Here is an 18,621-nt window from a genome sequence, read left to right on the forward strand (position 1 = left end):
TTCTGAATCCATTAGAGCCTTTCTTATTTAAAAATCTAATCAGATGGTTTTGCATTTCTTTAGGGGAAGTGATTTCTTTTATTGAGCCTTTTGTTTACTCTGCCATTCACATTTACTTTTTATGTTTCCTGTTCCAAATACAGTCTGTATTAAAGAATTTTAAAATGCCAAAACAAAGCAACAAAAGATTCTAACCACCTGAGTTTACAGACCTACCCTTCCATAATTCAAGGTTGACATGGAGGATGCAGAGCTCCTAAGAGGGGCTTCATCATTACCTCCATACTCACGCCAGGAATTCTTCGAAATGCTTGGCATCCAGTGTTGAGTTGGAAAAGCTCTCTCCTTTCATGTTCCTTGCTCCATGACTGGAATTAAGAGCAAGTTTGTTTTTGGCAAAGCAAAGCCTAGATGTCATTTAGCAAACTGGGACTGTTATGAACTGGGTCAGAGGCCTGATGACTACTAGTAACAGTGGGTTAGGCTCCATGCTGTTCCACATGTCGTGGATCATGTTCCACATGTTAGAAAGTGTACTAAGGCAAATGAGCTCATGTGGGATTTATTATTTATTTTTTGTTTTAAGATAATATCTCACTATGTAGCCCTGGCTGCCATGTAGACCAGGGTGATGTGTAAGTATGATGTTTCTCTTGATTCTGCTTCCTGAGTGCAGAAAGTAGACGTATTAGTCACTATTCCTGGCCTGTCATATTGAGTTCAGTCTTTAACCTTTATCTGTGTGTGTATGATTGTATGCATGTATATGCATACCTGTTCATGTGTACAGAGACCATAAGATGTCATGTCTTCTCTCCCCTTTTACCCTCTGTATATTCCTTTGTGGCAGTGTCTCCTCAAACCTGGGCATCATGTTTCCTCAGCAAGCCAGGAAGCCCCAAGGATTCTCCCATTTCTCCCCACTCAGAGCTGGATCAGAGCTGTGCGTGGAATGCCTGGATTTTACATTTGTGATGAGATCCAGAATCTTGTCCTCACAATTGCAGAGCAAGCATTCTTAATTGTTGAGCCATTTCTCCAGCACCACATTAAATTCCTAAGTTCAGATAACCATATTCTTGGCTTACACTGAACAATCCGGGGTTAACGATCTTAACCCCATTTAGTTATTATGATATAACACTTTGTTTTTCTTTAAAGCATCCCAGCTCCTGCTGGTAATTTATATGGTCATATACATTAGCCAGCTCTTTTGTCCTGGCACCAAACCCTTTTAAAATCCCAGAGACTCTAAACGCCATAGATCTGTGCCTCACTTGTAACTGTGTCACAGGCTGTGAGTCTGAGTTAAATTTATTCCTCGTTCTAGACTTAGTGCTTGTTCCATAAATCATTTTTTTAGGGTGCAAAGGCTTGAAGATCAGCCTTGACATGAGGGCTCGCTCTTACTGTCAAAAGAACCTCCAGTCTGAGGTTGATAGTTGTATTTGTCTCATCTTCCATTGGCAAAACAAGTCAGTGTCCCAGACCAACAAAGAGAATTGTGATTTAAACCGGCTCCATGGAGGAGAGTGTTATGACATGGGAGAGTGATCAGTAAATAATACACAGTGACCACCTCACAGTCCTAACCCCACTGTCTCCTACCATCCCCCTCCTCCAGCCTTTGCAGCTGCTCTCCTTGTGGTGTTTGTCAAAGCAAAGCTGCAGTTGTTAATGAAGGAGTTCTGGCTGCAAATGGAGTACAGACTGTGTCAAGAGATCTCACTATATGTGTAGGTTGGTTTGTGCTCAGATTCTGCTATGGGGGGGGCTGGGGTTTGATGTTTGCTGTGCCTGTAAGTGTGACCCCAGCCAGCTGTTGTAGAAGTCAATGGAAACTTCATGCCACAGCCAAGTGGAGCCTGAGGTCACACCTTTTCTTCAGTGCCCCAACTATGTTGGGGATCTATGAAGCAAGGTGACTTTATTTTGCCTCTATCAACTGTGCAGCCTACTCTCCCCACTTCTTTATCTGGGAACTTTTGTGTGTGAGAGAGAGAAGGTTTACGGCAACCTAAACCATCCTTGAAGTCACAATTATACCAGGGATGACATTGAAATCCTGGTACTGCTGACTCTACCTCTCCAATTGTGGGATTACAGGCATGTGCCACTATGCTTCATCTATGTAGGACTGGGAATCTAGTGCTGGACCACCTGCATGCTGGGTAAGCATTCTGCCATCTAAGCCACTTCCCCAGCCCTGTGCCTGCGATTTTTCATTTTTGGTTTGATTAGTGTCCCCTCACTGGTTGATGTTAAGTGGCACCTACTGGTTAGCTTTTCTACAACTCAAGAAATTCCTTCATGTTACTCAGTGGTGATGCTGTTCCTCATAGAAAATTGCATATCTTGTTTCAGTGAGATTTTGAGCCCAGTTGATGAACGGAAACAGGAATCCCAGTGTTATAAGCAGAAATGTAATATTGTTTTACCACAACAAAGATTGATGGGAGACATAGGGGTATCCATTTGATCCATCAGCAGCCTGGCAGCTTGTTCCTTTCAAGAGCAATTTTCATGACAAAATGATTATTATTTCAGAAGAACAATCAAAGTCATGGTGAAAATCATGGCTGGTTGTTGATCGGCTTTATTCAGTGGGTAAGTAATGTAGGTCCTACATGATTTAGCAAATCAAAGAACACTTATGGCTATTAATTTTTTAAAATTTCTCCAGAATATGAACCTATGAAGGTATGAAGACTATTATCTTACTGTGTCTCCAAAACGTAGCATACTGTCTGTGACATAATAGGCGTTCAGAATACTGTAAGGGAGCAGTGCAGTTTTAAAAAACGCCCGGTAGAGACAAAACCTGGGGAGAGTCTTGCGGGGCGGGGCAACACAATGAACATGTGGGAGCATCCTTTAAAGTGTGGTGTCAGGGATGAGAAGAGGCTCCTGATGCAGTCTCTCTGACCTGACCTTGAGACAGGAGACTACGTTTTGCCTTGAAAAGTGTGAGCATAGCTGTAGAATACTGTGAGGCCATGGGACCTGTGGCCCACATACAGTCACCATCATTCTCGGCTGTGTCCCCTTGCCCTTGTGGCACACCTGCAGACCTCTACTGTGGCTTCAGCATTGGGTTCAATGTGGGATTTTCTTCTGGCCATTGAAGCTCCTTTTTCCTCCTAGGCTGTATGCTGAAGTGCTGGTATGGGATGTTCTTTAGAACTTCCCTCGAGTTAGTGACTAACAGGGGTGGGTGGAGGAGCCCAGGATCTTCACTTCTTGGGTGGGATAGCCCTGAGGTGCACAGAACTCCTTCAGCAGCTTAGCCTGCAACGACCACTCTGATAACTGGATTGAGTTGCACAACATACTAGGTCCCCAACTTTGTCTGTCTGTTTTTTTTTTTTTTTTTTTTTTTTTGCCTTCTAAGAAACCCTCCTGCTCTTGAATAGATGTCCCAGGCTTCACTTCTGGGGTAACTCAAAACTGTGACATTCTAAGTTCTGAAGACCTAAGTGGTAGGTATTTTTGATGCTGCAAAGCACACTAACCATGTGAGCTTAGGCCCTTAAAAACTTAATAGAAAGATAAGTGTAGTTGAATTCCTAAATTGAATGGATCTTTGAGATGACAGGGTAAATCTAAAAGACAGTTAAAAGTTCCACACTCAGAAAACCTTAATGATGGTTGTTTCCTGTAAGATAGTCTTATGCACACTGCAGGGCCACTCAGTCTCCTTAAATATGTGTTGTATGTAAACTCAATTTGCATGCAGTGTTATCTTCTTGCTCCTTTTGCTCCTGGAACCTCTGGTTTGTATCTGCATCCTCATTGTCAGGTAACACTGCAGCATCTCCCAGCCTGGCCTTCAAAGTTGGGTCCTTTAGAATGAGTGGACGAGATGGTCCTTCTGCCTGGACTGCACAGTGGGCAGCCCTGAGAACCATCATTCCACTGACTGACTTTTTCCATTTCTTCTTTGCAGATATCTCTGTGAGCCTGCTAACCCTTGTGGTTACCGCCTGTGGTCTTGCCCTCTTTGGTGTCTCTCTCTTCGTGTCTTGGAAACTGTGCTGGGTTCCATGGCGAGAGCGAGGCCTGTTCTCTGGTGGCAAAGACAACAACCAAGAGCCTCTTAACTACACAGACACAGAGACCAATGAGCAGGAGAACAGCGAGGACTTCCTAGACCCACCCACACCCTGTCCTGACTCCTCCATGAAGATCAGCCACACTTCCCCCGACATTCCCCTTTCCACCCAGCCAGGTGACCAGGAGAACTGTGCCCATGCCATCCGTGTTCAGCGACAAGTCACAGAGCCAACGCCATCAGCTCGGTCAGTAATGCCCCTTCCTTTATGAATGCAAGGCAAGGAACACCCCACCTCCCCGTGTTTTGCCTGACTAGCTGAGGGTCCAGTAATCATCGAGATGTTCACTCAGTCTCAGAAACATGAAAATAGTGCAACTCTGTGGCTCTTTGCTGGACTGAGTTCCAGAGCTCTACTTCGTTTCCATGTAATCCATAAAAGTAATGATTGACATTACTCCCTTGTCATATACTTATTATTTTTATAAACAGTTCTAACATGTATACTGTTACTTTAATTTTTCAGTAAGGGAAATTTAGAATTAAGGAGAATGTATATTAGCATGTACCCAGATCATGATTTGGGCACTAGAATCTGAGCTGTTAGGTATTTTTCTTATGGTGTCCTCCTAAAGCCATAAAACTGACTCACTGTGCTTCTGACCTGTGCTAGCATTCACAACAGGCAGACTTTAGACGCCACAGTAGACCCGGAGTCTTGTCCACCCCCAGGCTTTCTAACTGTTGCAGACTGCTGGGAATGGGGATCCTATCGTCTGCATGCTGTGCATTCCTCAGCAGTGGATAGCAAGAGTATACTGATTAAAACCCTGTGGGCTCTGGGATGTAAAGAGCTGCTTTGTTTACCTTTGTCGTGGTGTTGAACAAATTGCGTGACCTCCGTGTGTGTCCATTTCGGCTTCTGTAATAGAGGGGTAGTAGAGATACCAACGTAGGCGTGGTTTTTGAGTACAGAAGGGTAGCCCACTCTTGCACAGATTTGCACTGGTAGCACTGCCACGTTGCCTTCTATGCCACTGTTTTCACACAACTCTCACTGAATCACAACTCTCCCGAGATGCTGAGGTTGTACAAAGGTAACCAGGTTAGTGACTGCATAGAAAACCCAATTTTAAAAAGGGATTTTAGGAAAGAAGACATGGAATCAGCCTTTTTTTTAAAAAAAAAAAAAAGCTAAAATATTTGCTCGAGTGATAGCCAGGGGAATAACATGTGCAATTATTTTTTTGAAAATATGAATATAGTTTGGAATATTTTTAAAAAGTTCTTTCTGTTCTCTAGAAATATGAATGATAATGAAGTTTATCCTAGAGACTGTACTCACTCACATTAAGTGTGGTAGAATATGACAGTTTATAGTCTGATTTTTTTCCCCCAGAAACTTATTTTAGCATTATTTCCAGTTTTGTATAAAAAACCAAAACTTAAAATAGTCTTCTTTAAGGAAGCTGCTGTGTTTTCCTCTTGACTTCAGGAAAACCTCAGACTTCCTCACAAGGATTTCTCTTCGGACAGCTAGAGTTGATATCACTATGGAGTTCACACAGTGGGACAGACTTATAATAAGATCTTTTTAGTGTCCCCAAGACCTGGAGCGGGTCATGTGGGTCACTACTCATGCAATTGCTCCGCCTGGGTTCCCTGGGATACAGAGTGATAAAAAATGTTCCTAATGGATTCGATCTGTACATAGTGCCCGATAACTAAGAAGCTGTCATCAGTGATATCCCTGGAATTATCACAGTGTTTATCCTAAAAATATTTAGATGGACTGGATAAAGAGATGTGTTTGAAAGAGAAAACCCATTGTTTGCATCACCATAGATCTGTGGAAACTCAGCAGAAGAAATTTAAAAAGAACAAAAGATTAATCCCTATAAAATACATTTTATGTGATTTGAAGAAAGCAATTAAATTATCTTTCAAACAGTGAAAACTGGGTTCAGTAACAGCTTAGCTGCCATCAGCTAAACACTTTTTGGCTACATTTGACCCAGTATTAAGAATTTGCATTGTTATGCATTTAAAACATTCATACCTAAATTACGACTGACCTAGTTCCTTGCGTTCTTCCTGGAAATGTGTCTTTGTCTAGCGCTGATCCTCAAATTCATTCGCAACTGTTTTTAAGAATGTGGTGCACACCTGAGCTCCTGGAAGCACAAGGACTCTGAATCAACAGCTAGGGGAGCCTGTGTGGGACCAACTTAGGCCCCCTGCAGTTTGTGACAGTCCTGTAGCTTGGTCTGTTTGTGAGGCTCCTAGCAGTGAGATCAGGACCTGTCCCTGGCACTTTGCTGGCTTATGAGAACTTTCCTTGTGGAGAACCAAGGTCTCATTCTGTCAGTGTCTAACTTGAGGAATCAATGAGTTTACTTACAGGAGCATGAGTGACCCCAAAGCAGCCACACCAGCAGAAAATCTCACTTTAGCATGGACGGTAACTTCCCATACCTACATAGAGGGGTTATAGTTCCCATTGCTCCAGTTAACCTGCCATAGGCTAAATTCTAGGACCTTGAGGCCATGTGGAATTAGGTTAGAATTGCATACAAATGGCCAGAAGATGCAGAGGGAGGGGCAGGAACCTCTTAGGGTTCAAAGACCCTCTGTGTCTTCTCCTATGAGGAAGCCCCAGTATTTAACAAGCTGGATTTTAGGGGCCTTTATCTACTAGTCATATCTACTCTGCTGAAGATGATGTCTGTGTGTGCTTAAAGGAAGTACTCTACAATACACACACACACACACATACACACATATACACACACACACACTTTTTACTGACAAAATGGAAAAATGAATGAAATTTCCTTCATTCATTCAAAAGATTGGTATTTCTTTCGGCTCTGAGGACCACAGGAGCTTGACAATGCTAGGCGTTGTCTTATCACTGAGCTACATATGTAGCCTTCTAAACCATTTGTAACATTCTGTTTAAGTACCATGGTTGTGGGGATAGGGGTAGGTTCTACTAAGATGGCTCAGAATCATCTTCTTTTCCTGTTTTGACCCCCTCTACTTTATCCCATGGTTTCCAGGACAGCTCCAAGGCCCAGTACACACAGTGTTCATGGTATCCTCCACGTTGCCATGGTTATCATAGCTTCTGCTATAGCATTGACATAGGAAATCACCATTTTACCTGCCCTCTTCTCCCTGGGAATGCTGGGCTCACCTCATTGTGTAAAGATGAGCTATGCCTTTATCTTCTAAGAATGTCAGCCAGGCAGTAGTGGCATACCCCTTTAATCCCAGCACTTGAGAGGCAGAGGCAGGTGGTTCTCTATGAGTTCCAGGCTAGCCTGGTCTACAGTGAGATCCAGGACAGCCAAGGCCAAACTTGTTAAAATGCTGTGTCTGGTTAATTCAGTTACTGCTGCAACAACCCAAAATTCCTGTTAATTTTTTTTTCATCTGGGTGATGCCCTCCTTGAAGTATTGACCTAATAATATCTTGGGAATGTGGACATCTTACTTTTCTCAGGATTGTTCAATATCAAAGCTTTATAGGAAAGCTGGAATATATGAAACTTCCTGGATCCCCAAAGTAGAGGAAACACAAATGCGATCTGCTCAGTTTCCTGAATCATGCCGCATGATGAAAGTCCAGGGTATTTTTATAACTTAAAATTCTCGACTAACACTTTGCCTTTATAACAACAGAACTGGTTACTCCACAACCTCTCATCAGGTCTGTGAAGGTCCTGCTTCCTCCTGCCAGGGCCACCATGACGCACAATGCTGGAAGTTACTGTTCACTAGGGCCCAGTAGAAAGCTCAGTGCTCTCAGCTACACATGCCTTCCCGGCTCCCTGTGGTATCTAAGCTTGTTCTTGCCTAGAGTCCCTGGCACACGCTGTTCCCTCAGCCACTGGTGCTTTTCCTCTTATCCTTACCATCCTTGCCTTTGCAGTGTTCGTGCCCAGCTTAAATGGGCACCCACCTGAAGGATATGTTCTCTCTGCTGCCTCCCATGTTTTGTTTTTTCTCCTTCATGACATTCAACTCTATTTCCAAGTTGTCATTTGTTTCTTTATCACCCATCTTTCCTCTGAGAGCACAAACCACATCTGTTTTGTTTCTTTTTCTATGTCTAGTCCCTGGAACAACTCTGGGAATAGCAGACCCTCTTCTGTGAATGGCTGACAGAATACGTTGGCCAGTAACAGCCCACATTTTTTTGACAAGGATGGCAAAGATCAGAAGTATAGATTACGTAGGACCTTTCGTAGTGTGAGCTGGTCATTCACCTCAGGCTTATGCTTATTAGAAGCCTTCCATGTCGACCTTTGAACTTATCTATGAAGTAAGCAATCCATAGAGCCTTAGAAATGCTCTGCGGGGATTAAAGATGAAGATAACCCTGAGCTTTCACAGTTGGATCCCTTTATTGGCGACAACCCCAGTAAAGAGTACTGAGGCTGACGTTGTCATAACTCTATGTGACATTCTTATTTTCATGGCTGGGATCGAGCCCAGAGTCTCACGCCTACTAGGCAAAGGCTCTATCATGGCATTGTATCCCCAGCTCTAAGTGGCATGCTTCTAGTAAGTCCTGTTTTGGTATTGAGAACAAAAAGATTTTGCATCACTCTTAAAGTTATTTCTATGAATTTTAATAAATCGATGATTTTGAAAATGGAAGTTGCCTAGACCTCACTGAATTCCCACGAAACCCCAAAACTATATTTAAATGTATATTTCCCTGCTAGTAATTATGAGAAACTGTTTTATTCATGGCAATAATGCATTTACTGTACATAAATATGCACATTAAGCATCTGTTATAAGGAAAATTCTATAGTGGGTACCAATATCTTTTCTAACAGGGAAAGAAAACTCTCTCCTCGTAGGCCCCAAAGAAGGCCAGAAATCCCACAGGTTGGAATGCTCAAATTCTTAGAGGTTAATCTGGTAGGAATGCCAGATCTGTGGGATCTGTGGAGCCTAGGCACCAGGACTGATACAGGCCTGCGGTGGTGAAGCCATGTCTAATCTGGGTACACTTGGGAAGGGAAAGAGATAGTTGATAAGAGCTATGTAAGAAAGAAAATGTATCTAAAAGTGAGATCAAGGTTTCAAGCCTGGGTCACTTGGGAATGGGTGGGAGGGGAAAAGCCACACTTCTAAGTATCTACTGGCTCAAAGCAGATCCCTTCATCTTTACAATCTCATTCTTGAGAGAAGCCTGACAACCTCAGATTGCCACACCTCCTTCCCTTGCAGTGTGTTGATGTATCTCCCCCGTCTAGGGTATCTCTTGTCTGTACGGTTAAGAACAAGCAACTCTTCTCTCCATTAAACAGTTTCAGGGGAGACTGAGGCCTTGTCTCACTATTTCTTTACTTTGTTGCCCACAAAGGTAGTTCTGAAGTTCAATTTGCCTCCCCTTTTCTCCCTTTGGTCCCTGAAGCTTGTGGGGAAGGTCGATCAGGTTTCATCTCTGAGATGAGGTCACCAAGATGAAGGAACAATGAAGAGTGTGTCCAGGTTGCTCAGGAAATACGAAATGGGTCCTAAGCACTGGATGCTATGCACGGTAGGCTTAGCAAGGGGCTTTGGAGAAAGCTATTGGGACCACAGAGCTGAACATCCTTCCGAGAGAGCTGGGACCATGTTGAAAATGCAGTTGTTTTCTTTTGAAGTCTCCAGTATCATTGAGAATACAGCTGGGGCAAAGCCAACTCAACTCTTCTCTCTTCCTAGTTTCCTGAGCCAGAGCCTCCTTATCCTCTTTCTGTTCCTGGACTCTAACCTGTAGTCCGTACTTATCCCCACCTGTTGTACTTCAGCACTCTTGCAGAACTGTGTCTTTGCCTCTCAGGCCAGATGTCACCTTCAGGACCTGGACTGGACTGTATTGTTTTTCTGCACCTTTTCATCCATTGTCTGTCTGTCCACATTCTTCTCTGTTAAATTACAGTAAAGTCCTCTCTCCTTTCTAATGAAAATGGTTGGCACTGGGGATGATACTTCAGGGACTGATCTTAGAGCTGGAACTGGTTAGTTTACGTTAAAGGAAAGGGGAGGAAGAAAAGCCCCTTTGCCCTGAGAGTTCTTTCCCCTCCTGCCTTATGGCTTGGGCTCAGTCCAAGGCTCAAAGTCCTTCAGACATGGAAATATGTTTGCTAGTATATTACAGAAAAACTGTTCTACAAACTGTTCTAAATATCTTTGAATGCAGACATCTTCGACACTCAGCTAAGGTCTGGGATAGCCAAGGGCAGTTTTTAAGTTACTTTCCTTGCCTCCTCTATGAAGAGAAACAGCATCTTCTGGCCCTGAAAGAATCAGACCTGGAGAAAGCTGAGAGCTGCAACCCTGGCAGCCAGCTTCTCAGAGTCAGCAAAGCTTGTTTACAAAGGAGGCTGTCTCTCAATTCCTGGACCCATCATTCTTGGAACTTACCTTTTCCTCCCCATGTTTGTGTGTGAGTGCATGCATGCGCATGTGTGTGTGTGTGTGTGTGTGTTTCATTGTTTAAGATTATTTTATGTGTTTGAGTGTTTGCCTTCCTGTATGTATGTTCACTACACATGTCTTTGGTACCCACAGTCACCAGAAGAGGATGCTTGACCCCCTAGAACTGGAGTTATAGATGGTTGTGAGTCACAGCAGGGGATCAAGGAACTGTACTCTTCAAATGCAAGTGCTTTTAACCTTTGAGCCATCTCTTCATTAACTATGTGCATTAAACCCTGAGTACAGTACTCCTCAGATCCACTCAGAAGACTGTATTTTAGACAAATTCTTCCTTACCACAGCCACTAAATGTTACAGTGTCATGCAGAGACTCTTCCTGGGGAACCTCTCATTTAGTGTACTGGACATTACTCGGAACCAGGGCACTCGGTGTGGGTCATGTGGGTCAGAACACTGTCCTCTGTCTTTCCTATTTGTTTTAGACTTGCCTCTTCTCTTGCTTCCATCTGAGTACCCCATGAGAGCTATGGGATATTGATTTTCCATTTCCTTTACCTCATCTTCTCCTCTGTGTCCCCAGGGCAGTCTTCCTGCTCTGATTTCTCAGCCCACAGAGTGCCATCAGTTATGCAGAGAAGCTGTGAATTACACCGCTTCTCTGGCTCCTTGGTCCTCTCTATTCTGTGTGTATACCACACAGACACAGAGACACACACATCCAGAGACACATACATACACACAGATGTACACACAAACAGGTATGCATACACAGAGACACATAAAGATAGGCACACATGAACTCATAGAAACAGAGACATATATGATATATTTGTAATATACACAAAGAGAGAGATTTAATCTACTACTTTGCAGTGAGATTCAACTCTTTTTCCACTAGTAATCTGGGAGAGAAATTTTAGCAGGCATGAATTAACATGTATTTGTTGTGCAATAATATTCATATTTATGACTGACTTTTTAGAAGAATATTTAGAGAGAGTGTATGTGTAATTTTTTAGGATATTTAGAGAGAGTGTATGTGCATGTGTGCATGCTTCTGTGTGTGTGTTTGTATGTGTGTATGTATATACCATGTACATGTGTGGTACCTGAAGAGGTCAGAAAAGGTTATTAGAACCCCTGAAACTGGAGTTACAGAAGATTATTGGCTGCAACATGGGTGCTGGGAATCAAACCCAGGTCCTCTGCCAAAACAGCCAGTGCTCTTAACCACTGAGCCACAGCTCCATCCCCTCAACTCAGATTTTTGTATGTTCAAAGCAAGCCCTTTACTGATGCAATTTGTTTTGGAATTTGGAATAAGGAGCTTCCTGCACATTCTCAGGGAATGAGATTTTGCTTCTGCCTCTGAAGCACAAATGTCTCCATAATGCCCTCTCCAGCCCATTCCCTTTGCCATCTGGCAATCCCTTGTGGCTAGGAAGAGCCAAACATGTAATACTAATCTCTCCAGATTTCATGTCTAAGAGAACAGGTATGTTGAGCAGAATGTGCTTCACTGCTAGTTGCTAGAAGGCAACTCCGTTTATCTTAAATTTAAATTAAAATGTGCTCCGTATGTTAGTTCTACAGACATGGGTGCAGACAAAAATTTTTTCTGTGATGACTCTCCATCCAGAACCATAAAAGCATGAAGGTAACCTGCTATGCACAGAGTCTTCTTAGCAGAAACCCAGCAAGAGTGTAGCACAGTGCTGCTCAATCAGACTCAAGTCCTGAATAGAAGCCCTCAGTGGCTGTCTCTGAGAAGGAGTCTCATGTATCCTACACTGGCCTCCAACTTGCCATGTGGTCAAGCATGATCTTGAATTTGTGAGCTTCCTAACCTCTACCTCCTGAGTGTTAGGATGATAGGCATGCCCCACCGTACCCAACTTTAAGTTGTGCTTAAGATTGAACCCAGTGCTTGGCATGTGATAGGCAAGCACTCTATTCACTGAACCATATCCCAAGGCCATATCCACTGTCTCCTAAGAGAGCAGTTTTATTTCATAAACAGTACCACTAACTATTATCACCTATTAGTCCCATGAACTAGTCCTTGGCCAGAATGGAGTAAAGTAGCTTTCACTGCAGTATGGACTTCTGAATCTAACTTGGAAAGAAAGATTAAGAGCAGATAGACATGGGACTGATACCCTCATCTCTTCTGGTTTCCGTTTAGGGCAGGATGATTGTTACTCTGTGCCTGTCCCTCTTGCACACAAAGGCCAGCAGGGCAAGCTTAAAGCTCTGTTCTTGCTCCACGGTGGCTCCACTTCTGGATAAAGGAGTGACCTGGCTACACTAATGGACAGCCAGGTTGGCCACTTAAAAGCATCTCCTGTCTTTCTGACCTCCTCTAAATCACCTTTAGCACTGTGGATGTCTCTAGAAGAAATCATAATCTGCAGCAGTGCCTTCAGACTGTACAGTCTTGTATGCTTGGGAAATGTTGTGCCTGGGATATGTCTGCTCGCTGTGCACTGCGCTGAGTGACAGGTACAAGCTGGCAGTTCTGTGACAGCAATCTTGGGCTGCTATGTGGGTGATTAGTGATCAGGGCGCTTTGTTAGGATGCAGCAGGATGTCTGCGTAACAACATCTGAGCTATAAAAAGGAGAATGATTTAAAACATGTTTTGGATCTATAGATCCCATTTTCACATGGTTATTTCATGAGGGAGTCTCAGGGAAGGGAAGGGAAGGGAAGGAAAGGGAAGAGAAGGGACGGAAGGGGAGGGGAAGGGAGGAGGGAAGGGGAGGGAAGAAGGGGAGGGAGGAGGGGAGGGGGAAGGGGAGGAAAGGAAATATGGATGTTTGCTCCCCTCCAACTAGTCACCAGTCCCTTAGGGACAGCTCAGCTGTCCCTGTAGCTTTCCACTAGGGACACTATTTTAATTCAGGTTAAGACTGACTATTTAGCATATAGAATGCACTCTGAGTTAAAAACAACAAAAAGTAACCTTTAGTATAGCCTTGTTCTAGTCCTGTTGATGTAGACCTATAATGCCAGCTAGTGGGGCCGACCAGAGGCTGAAGCAGAAGGATCACACTTCAAGGCCTACGTGGCCTATAGAGTGAGTGTAAGAATATCCAGAGAAACTTGAGAGCTTGTCTCAAAAGAAAAAGGAAACTGGGATCTTAGAAGTCAGTTTGTGGAGCATTTATGGAGCAGGTAGGAGGCCCTGTATTCACTCCCGAGCACCACATAGTTCAACAAATAACCAGCCATATGTGTAATGATTGCTTCTTTCTCTGTGTGAGGACCAATTCAGATGAGACAGGATTTAAAGGAAACATTAGGGAAACTTCTGTCTCACAGTTTAGAGATGAAGACTGACTCCATTAGCAAAGTCTAATTTGCTAATATCAGTATCTAACCTCCCTTAATTTATCTCTAATTTGTGGTAGCTCATCTTTAAGTTATTTTCTCAATGGTGTTTATTTCAGAAGTGAAGCCTCTGGGGCATAGAGAAATGTGTCAGCAGTTAGAGTACTTGCTGCTCTTTCAGAGGACTGGAATTTGGGACCAGCAGCCATACTGGGTAGATGTCAACAACCGACAATTCCAGCTCAGAGGATGTGACACCCTCTTCTTCTGGCTTTTCTGGAGACCCTTAGACATGTGTACACACATACAAATAATACATTTTTGGAAAGAAACCTCTCATTTGTTGATAACCCACGTGGAATAACAGACAGTGTCTTCTCTGTCCTGACAGAGGCCCCAGTCACAACAAGCACAATCCCTCGCAAGCATCCATACTCCTGTGCTGTTAATCTTTACAATAGTAAAAACCTCTGTTTTCACAATGAAATAATTTTTCTGAACCAGTAAGAATTTGTGTCCTTATAAAGCTATAAACCGGTAGTAGACAATTTCATGTAATATAGAGAAAGATATCTTTGGTTTGGTTTGGTTTTTGCAGCCTAGGCTGGTTATGAACTCAATGGTAACATTGCATCTCTGCCTCCCAAGTGCTAGAATTACAGGCATCAGCCACCACTACACCTAGCTTGAGAAATATCCATTCTTTCTAACATGACACATAGCCAGTTGTTTTGGTGATATTATCTAAAGGTGAGTGATTTTCTTCTTCAAGAAGCTTGTTCATGCAAATCTTCACATCCTACCAGCCAGATAGGCTCTAATGCGCCTTAGACCATTTAGAAAGTACATGAAAACCTTTAACACTCTTGGGTCATGTGTTCTTAAGTTTGTTTCCTGATACCAAGCCTCAAATTTTAGCTGTAGGAAGCAGCTTTGCTCACGTCAGTCCCATGATGAGCATTTTGAGTTTAGGACAAAAAGACAAAGAAAGACCAATAGAGATAAGACACTTCTCAAATGTAACAGCACACTGACATTCCAGGCACACGTGTCTGAAAGACAGACAGCAAATGAGGTTATAACTCTGCTGTGTCTGCTCTTCATTTAAGGCACAACTCAATCCGAAGACAACTCAACCTGTCGAACCCGGACTTTAATATCCAGCAGCTTCAGAGGCAAGAGCAGTTGACTGGGATTGGTAGAATTAAACCAGAATTGTATAAGCAGAGGTCACTGGACAATGACGACGGGAGGAGGAGTAACAGCAAAGCTTGTGGGAAACTGAACTTCATTTTAAAATATGACTGTGACTTGGAACAGCTTATCGTGAAGATACACAAAGCCGTCAATCTGCCTGCCAAGGACTTCTCTGGGACTTCAGATCCTTATGTCAAGATCTACTTGCTTCCTGATCGGAAAACAAAACACCAGACTAAAGTTCACAGGAAGACCCTGAACCCTGTATTTGATGAGGTGTTTTTATTTCCTGTTCCTTACAATGACCTTGAAGCACGGAAACTTCACTTCTCTGTGTATGACTTTGATAGGTTCTCTCGCCATGACTTGATTGGTCAAGTGGTGGTGGACCACTTCTTCGACTTGGCTGATTTCCCCAGGGAGTGCATCCTTTGGAAGGATATCGAGTATGTCACTAACGTGAGTCTAGCATTCCTTCGTTTGGGGTGGAGGGATTGCTTCTTAGTTTTCAGGGAAACAGACTGCTTACATATTTCTCTAGACGCTCTTTGTGTGTCTGGAGCCATAGGTTTTTGAACAACATTGATTTTGATATATACAAGAATAATTCGCAAAGACCTGTGAAGGAATCACTTTTCCTGTTCTCTGTCAGTCCTCACAACATGTTCTTGAGAGCTCTCTCAGGTTCTACTAACTGGGTCCTGGCATCCTGTTCACTGTATTGTACAGCTGACAGTCCATCGCCTGATTGGCAGCAACAAGTCCATGCCTGGGTTCTCCTACTGGTTCAGCAGTGCTTCCAAGATCAGATCCTCATTTTTAATCCTGAGCCTGGGAGTGCTTGAGAAGACTGAGCATTGTACTTTCAAACGTAAAACTCATTAATTAGAATGATAAGAAAGCCAGTCTGAAAAGATGGCTAAACTATTGCACAGATGGTCAGGTTTCGTGTCAGACTTAGAAGAGGAGGCAGAGAGTCTATGTAGCCATGTTTACATTTCGATGGTGCATCACTATCTGGCTCAGGCACTGATCCAACTTGGGTTGAGCCTTGAGGGAATGAAAGACTCACTCTGCTAAAGAAGAGCATCCCCAGATCTTTACCCCAGGACCAAATACCTGCGCTGTACTCTTCAGGCCTCAAATATATTTATGATCTGGGGCCTTCCTCACACCTTAAAAGTCCCCTCCACATGCCCTAAAGTACCTGTGCCAAGTTTGCCATGCTGTCTATGTAAGGAAAGTGTGGCCAAGGTCATGGTGACTCCATCTTCCTGTCTGGAAGGAGGAGAAGGTGTAGAGAATATTGAGATATTGTGAAAGGAACAGACCTCTTCACCTTGAGAATGTATACCATTTGTAAACTCAAAATTGCATGCTGGGGAGAGCAAGGATTATCTTCAAATCCCAGCTGACAATATCAGAAGGCAACTGAGGAAGCTTAAACAAATGAAATAGAAAGGGTATTCATCATAGGGAAGATTTATTGTCTCCAGAATAGCACCTCTTGGGCCATTTAACAAATCTCTATGGGTAGAGAAGCCAACCATGATGATGAGCCCTGATGAAGTCTTGATCTCAGGTTTGAATAGGGAGGCATTGTTCACGCCATCCACACAGACTCTTTGTAAGGTTATGGCATGAAGAGTCATTACCTAGCCAGAGAAGTTCTGGGAAGCACAGTGGGATCTGGATGTTCCCATCTAGGTGTTTTGCAAAGAGAGCATCAGCCTGTACACAGAGGCTGATCACAGTCCAGGTGAGGCAGGTCCCTGGTGGAAACATCTCCTCACTCCTGTGGGACAGGAGTAGGGTATCAGGCTGCGGAGATCTTCTAGCTATGAGGTTAATACCATTGTAGCCTTCTTTCAGAGCTAAAAGTTTCTAGATCATTGTTGGAAAATTCTGGATGGCAAAAGAGTTAAGAAGAATGCGTGGCTCATCACTGAAATATTTACCCAGGCTTTAGGATGTCCATGGGAGAAGGGACGTGCTGTGAGTGGAATTACAGACTCCTTCATAATCTGCCTCATATTGTTTAATGTAACTGTGTCCAGAAACTGAGAACAGAGATTCTTTTTTTATTTTTTTATTATTTTTTATTGAGCTATTTATTTTTCTCTGCTTCCTCCCTTTCCTTTTCCCTCCTCTCCCTTTAGCCCCCTCCCATTGTCCCCATGCTCCCAATTTACTCAGGAGATCTTGCCTTTTTCTACTTCCCATGTAGATTAGATCCATGTATGTCTCTTTTAGGGTCCTCATTATTGTCTAGATTCTCTGGGATTGTGAGTTTGTAGGCTGGTTTTCTTTGCTTTATGTCTAAAAACCACTTATGAGTGAGTACATATGGTATTTGTCTTTCTGGGTGTGGGTTACCCCACTCATTATGATGTTTTCTAGATCCATCCATTTGCCTGCAAATTTCAAGATGTCATTATTTTTTTTCTGCTGTGTAGTACTCCATTGTGTAAATGTACCACATTTTGCTTATTCATTCTTTGGTCGAGGAACATTTAGGTTATTTCCATGTTCTGGCTATGACAAACAATGCTGCTATGAACACACTTGAACACATGTCCTTGTGGCATGAATGAGCATCTTTTGGGTATATACTGGTATATAAACTGGTGTATAATGGTATTGCTGGGTCTTCAGGAAGGTTAGTTTCCTAATTTTCTGAGAAATCACCATACTGATATCCAAAGGGGCTGTACCCATTTTCACTCCCACCAGCAATACAGGTTCACTAAGACTTTGCTTAAGTAATGCAGAAGCATGAAATGCCATATGTATAATATATGCCGCGGAACAATGAGAAAATAGTTAAATAAGCATGCATGAAACCACCAGTGTGAAGAAGAGCCCATACCATACTTTTACCCTTGGTGTTCTGTTCCCATAGTGCCTTCCACTACCCTGAATTTTACTTACATTGTGACAAGTGTGTGTGTGTGTGTGTGTGTGTGTGTGTGTTGAAATTTTGTTCCTACTTTTCATAGATATTCTTTGACTTAACATTATTTACGCTCAACATTAATTATAACATTTAACAATAGAGAAGTATGCAGTGGATGTAGTTTCATAGTATACAACATTTCATTATTCTAACTTATGACAAATAAATATTCTTTTTGTAAGGATTTTTATCGATTGATTTTTATTTTATGGGTAACTATTTTGGTTGCACGTATGTCTGTGCCTGGTACCTATGAAGGCCAGAAGAAGGTGTCAAAACTGGAGGTACAGGCAGTTGAGAGTCACTATGTGGGTCCTGGAAACAGAACCTGGGGGCCTCTGAAAGAACAATAAGTGTTCCTAACTATGGAGACATGGTTCCAGCCCTTAGCATTCTTACATTGATGACATTCAGGTTATTATGCCTGTGATTCAGAATAGAATATCAGAATGGTTTTATGTTTGTCTAATGGTTCACATGTACCACAGTTTATTTTAGAGTGTATTCCCTGTTGAAGTTAAGATACAGGTGTTCAACATTTCCAAGTACTTACAAGGCCATTTCCATGGTGGCTCCTCAAATGGATGCTCCTGCTGGTGAGATGTCACCATTTCCAGTGCTCTACTTTCTCACCAAC

General features: G+C 42.9%; 1 protein-coding gene across 1 annotated transcript in view; it reads left to right on the forward strand.

Annotated features, from left to right (window-relative positions):
* Syt9 (synaptotagmin 9) overlaps positions 1–18,621 on the forward strand; it is a 174,245-nt gene that overhangs the window by 45,769 nt on the left and 109,855 nt on the right. The window contains 2 exon segments of the mRNA XM_038342902.1: positions 3,947–4,298; positions 14,941–15,487. Coding sequence (XP_038198830.1) covers positions 3,947–4,298; positions 14,941–15,487 — 899 coding nt within the window.

The sequence above is a fragment of the Arvicola amphibius genome, chromosome 1 (assembly GCF_903992535.2).
Source record: "Arvicola amphibius chromosome 1, mArvAmp1.2, whole genome shotgun sequence".
In the NCBI taxonomy this organism is placed as follows: domain Eukaryota; kingdom Metazoa; phylum Chordata; class Mammalia; order Rodentia; family Cricetidae; genus Arvicola; species Arvicola amphibius.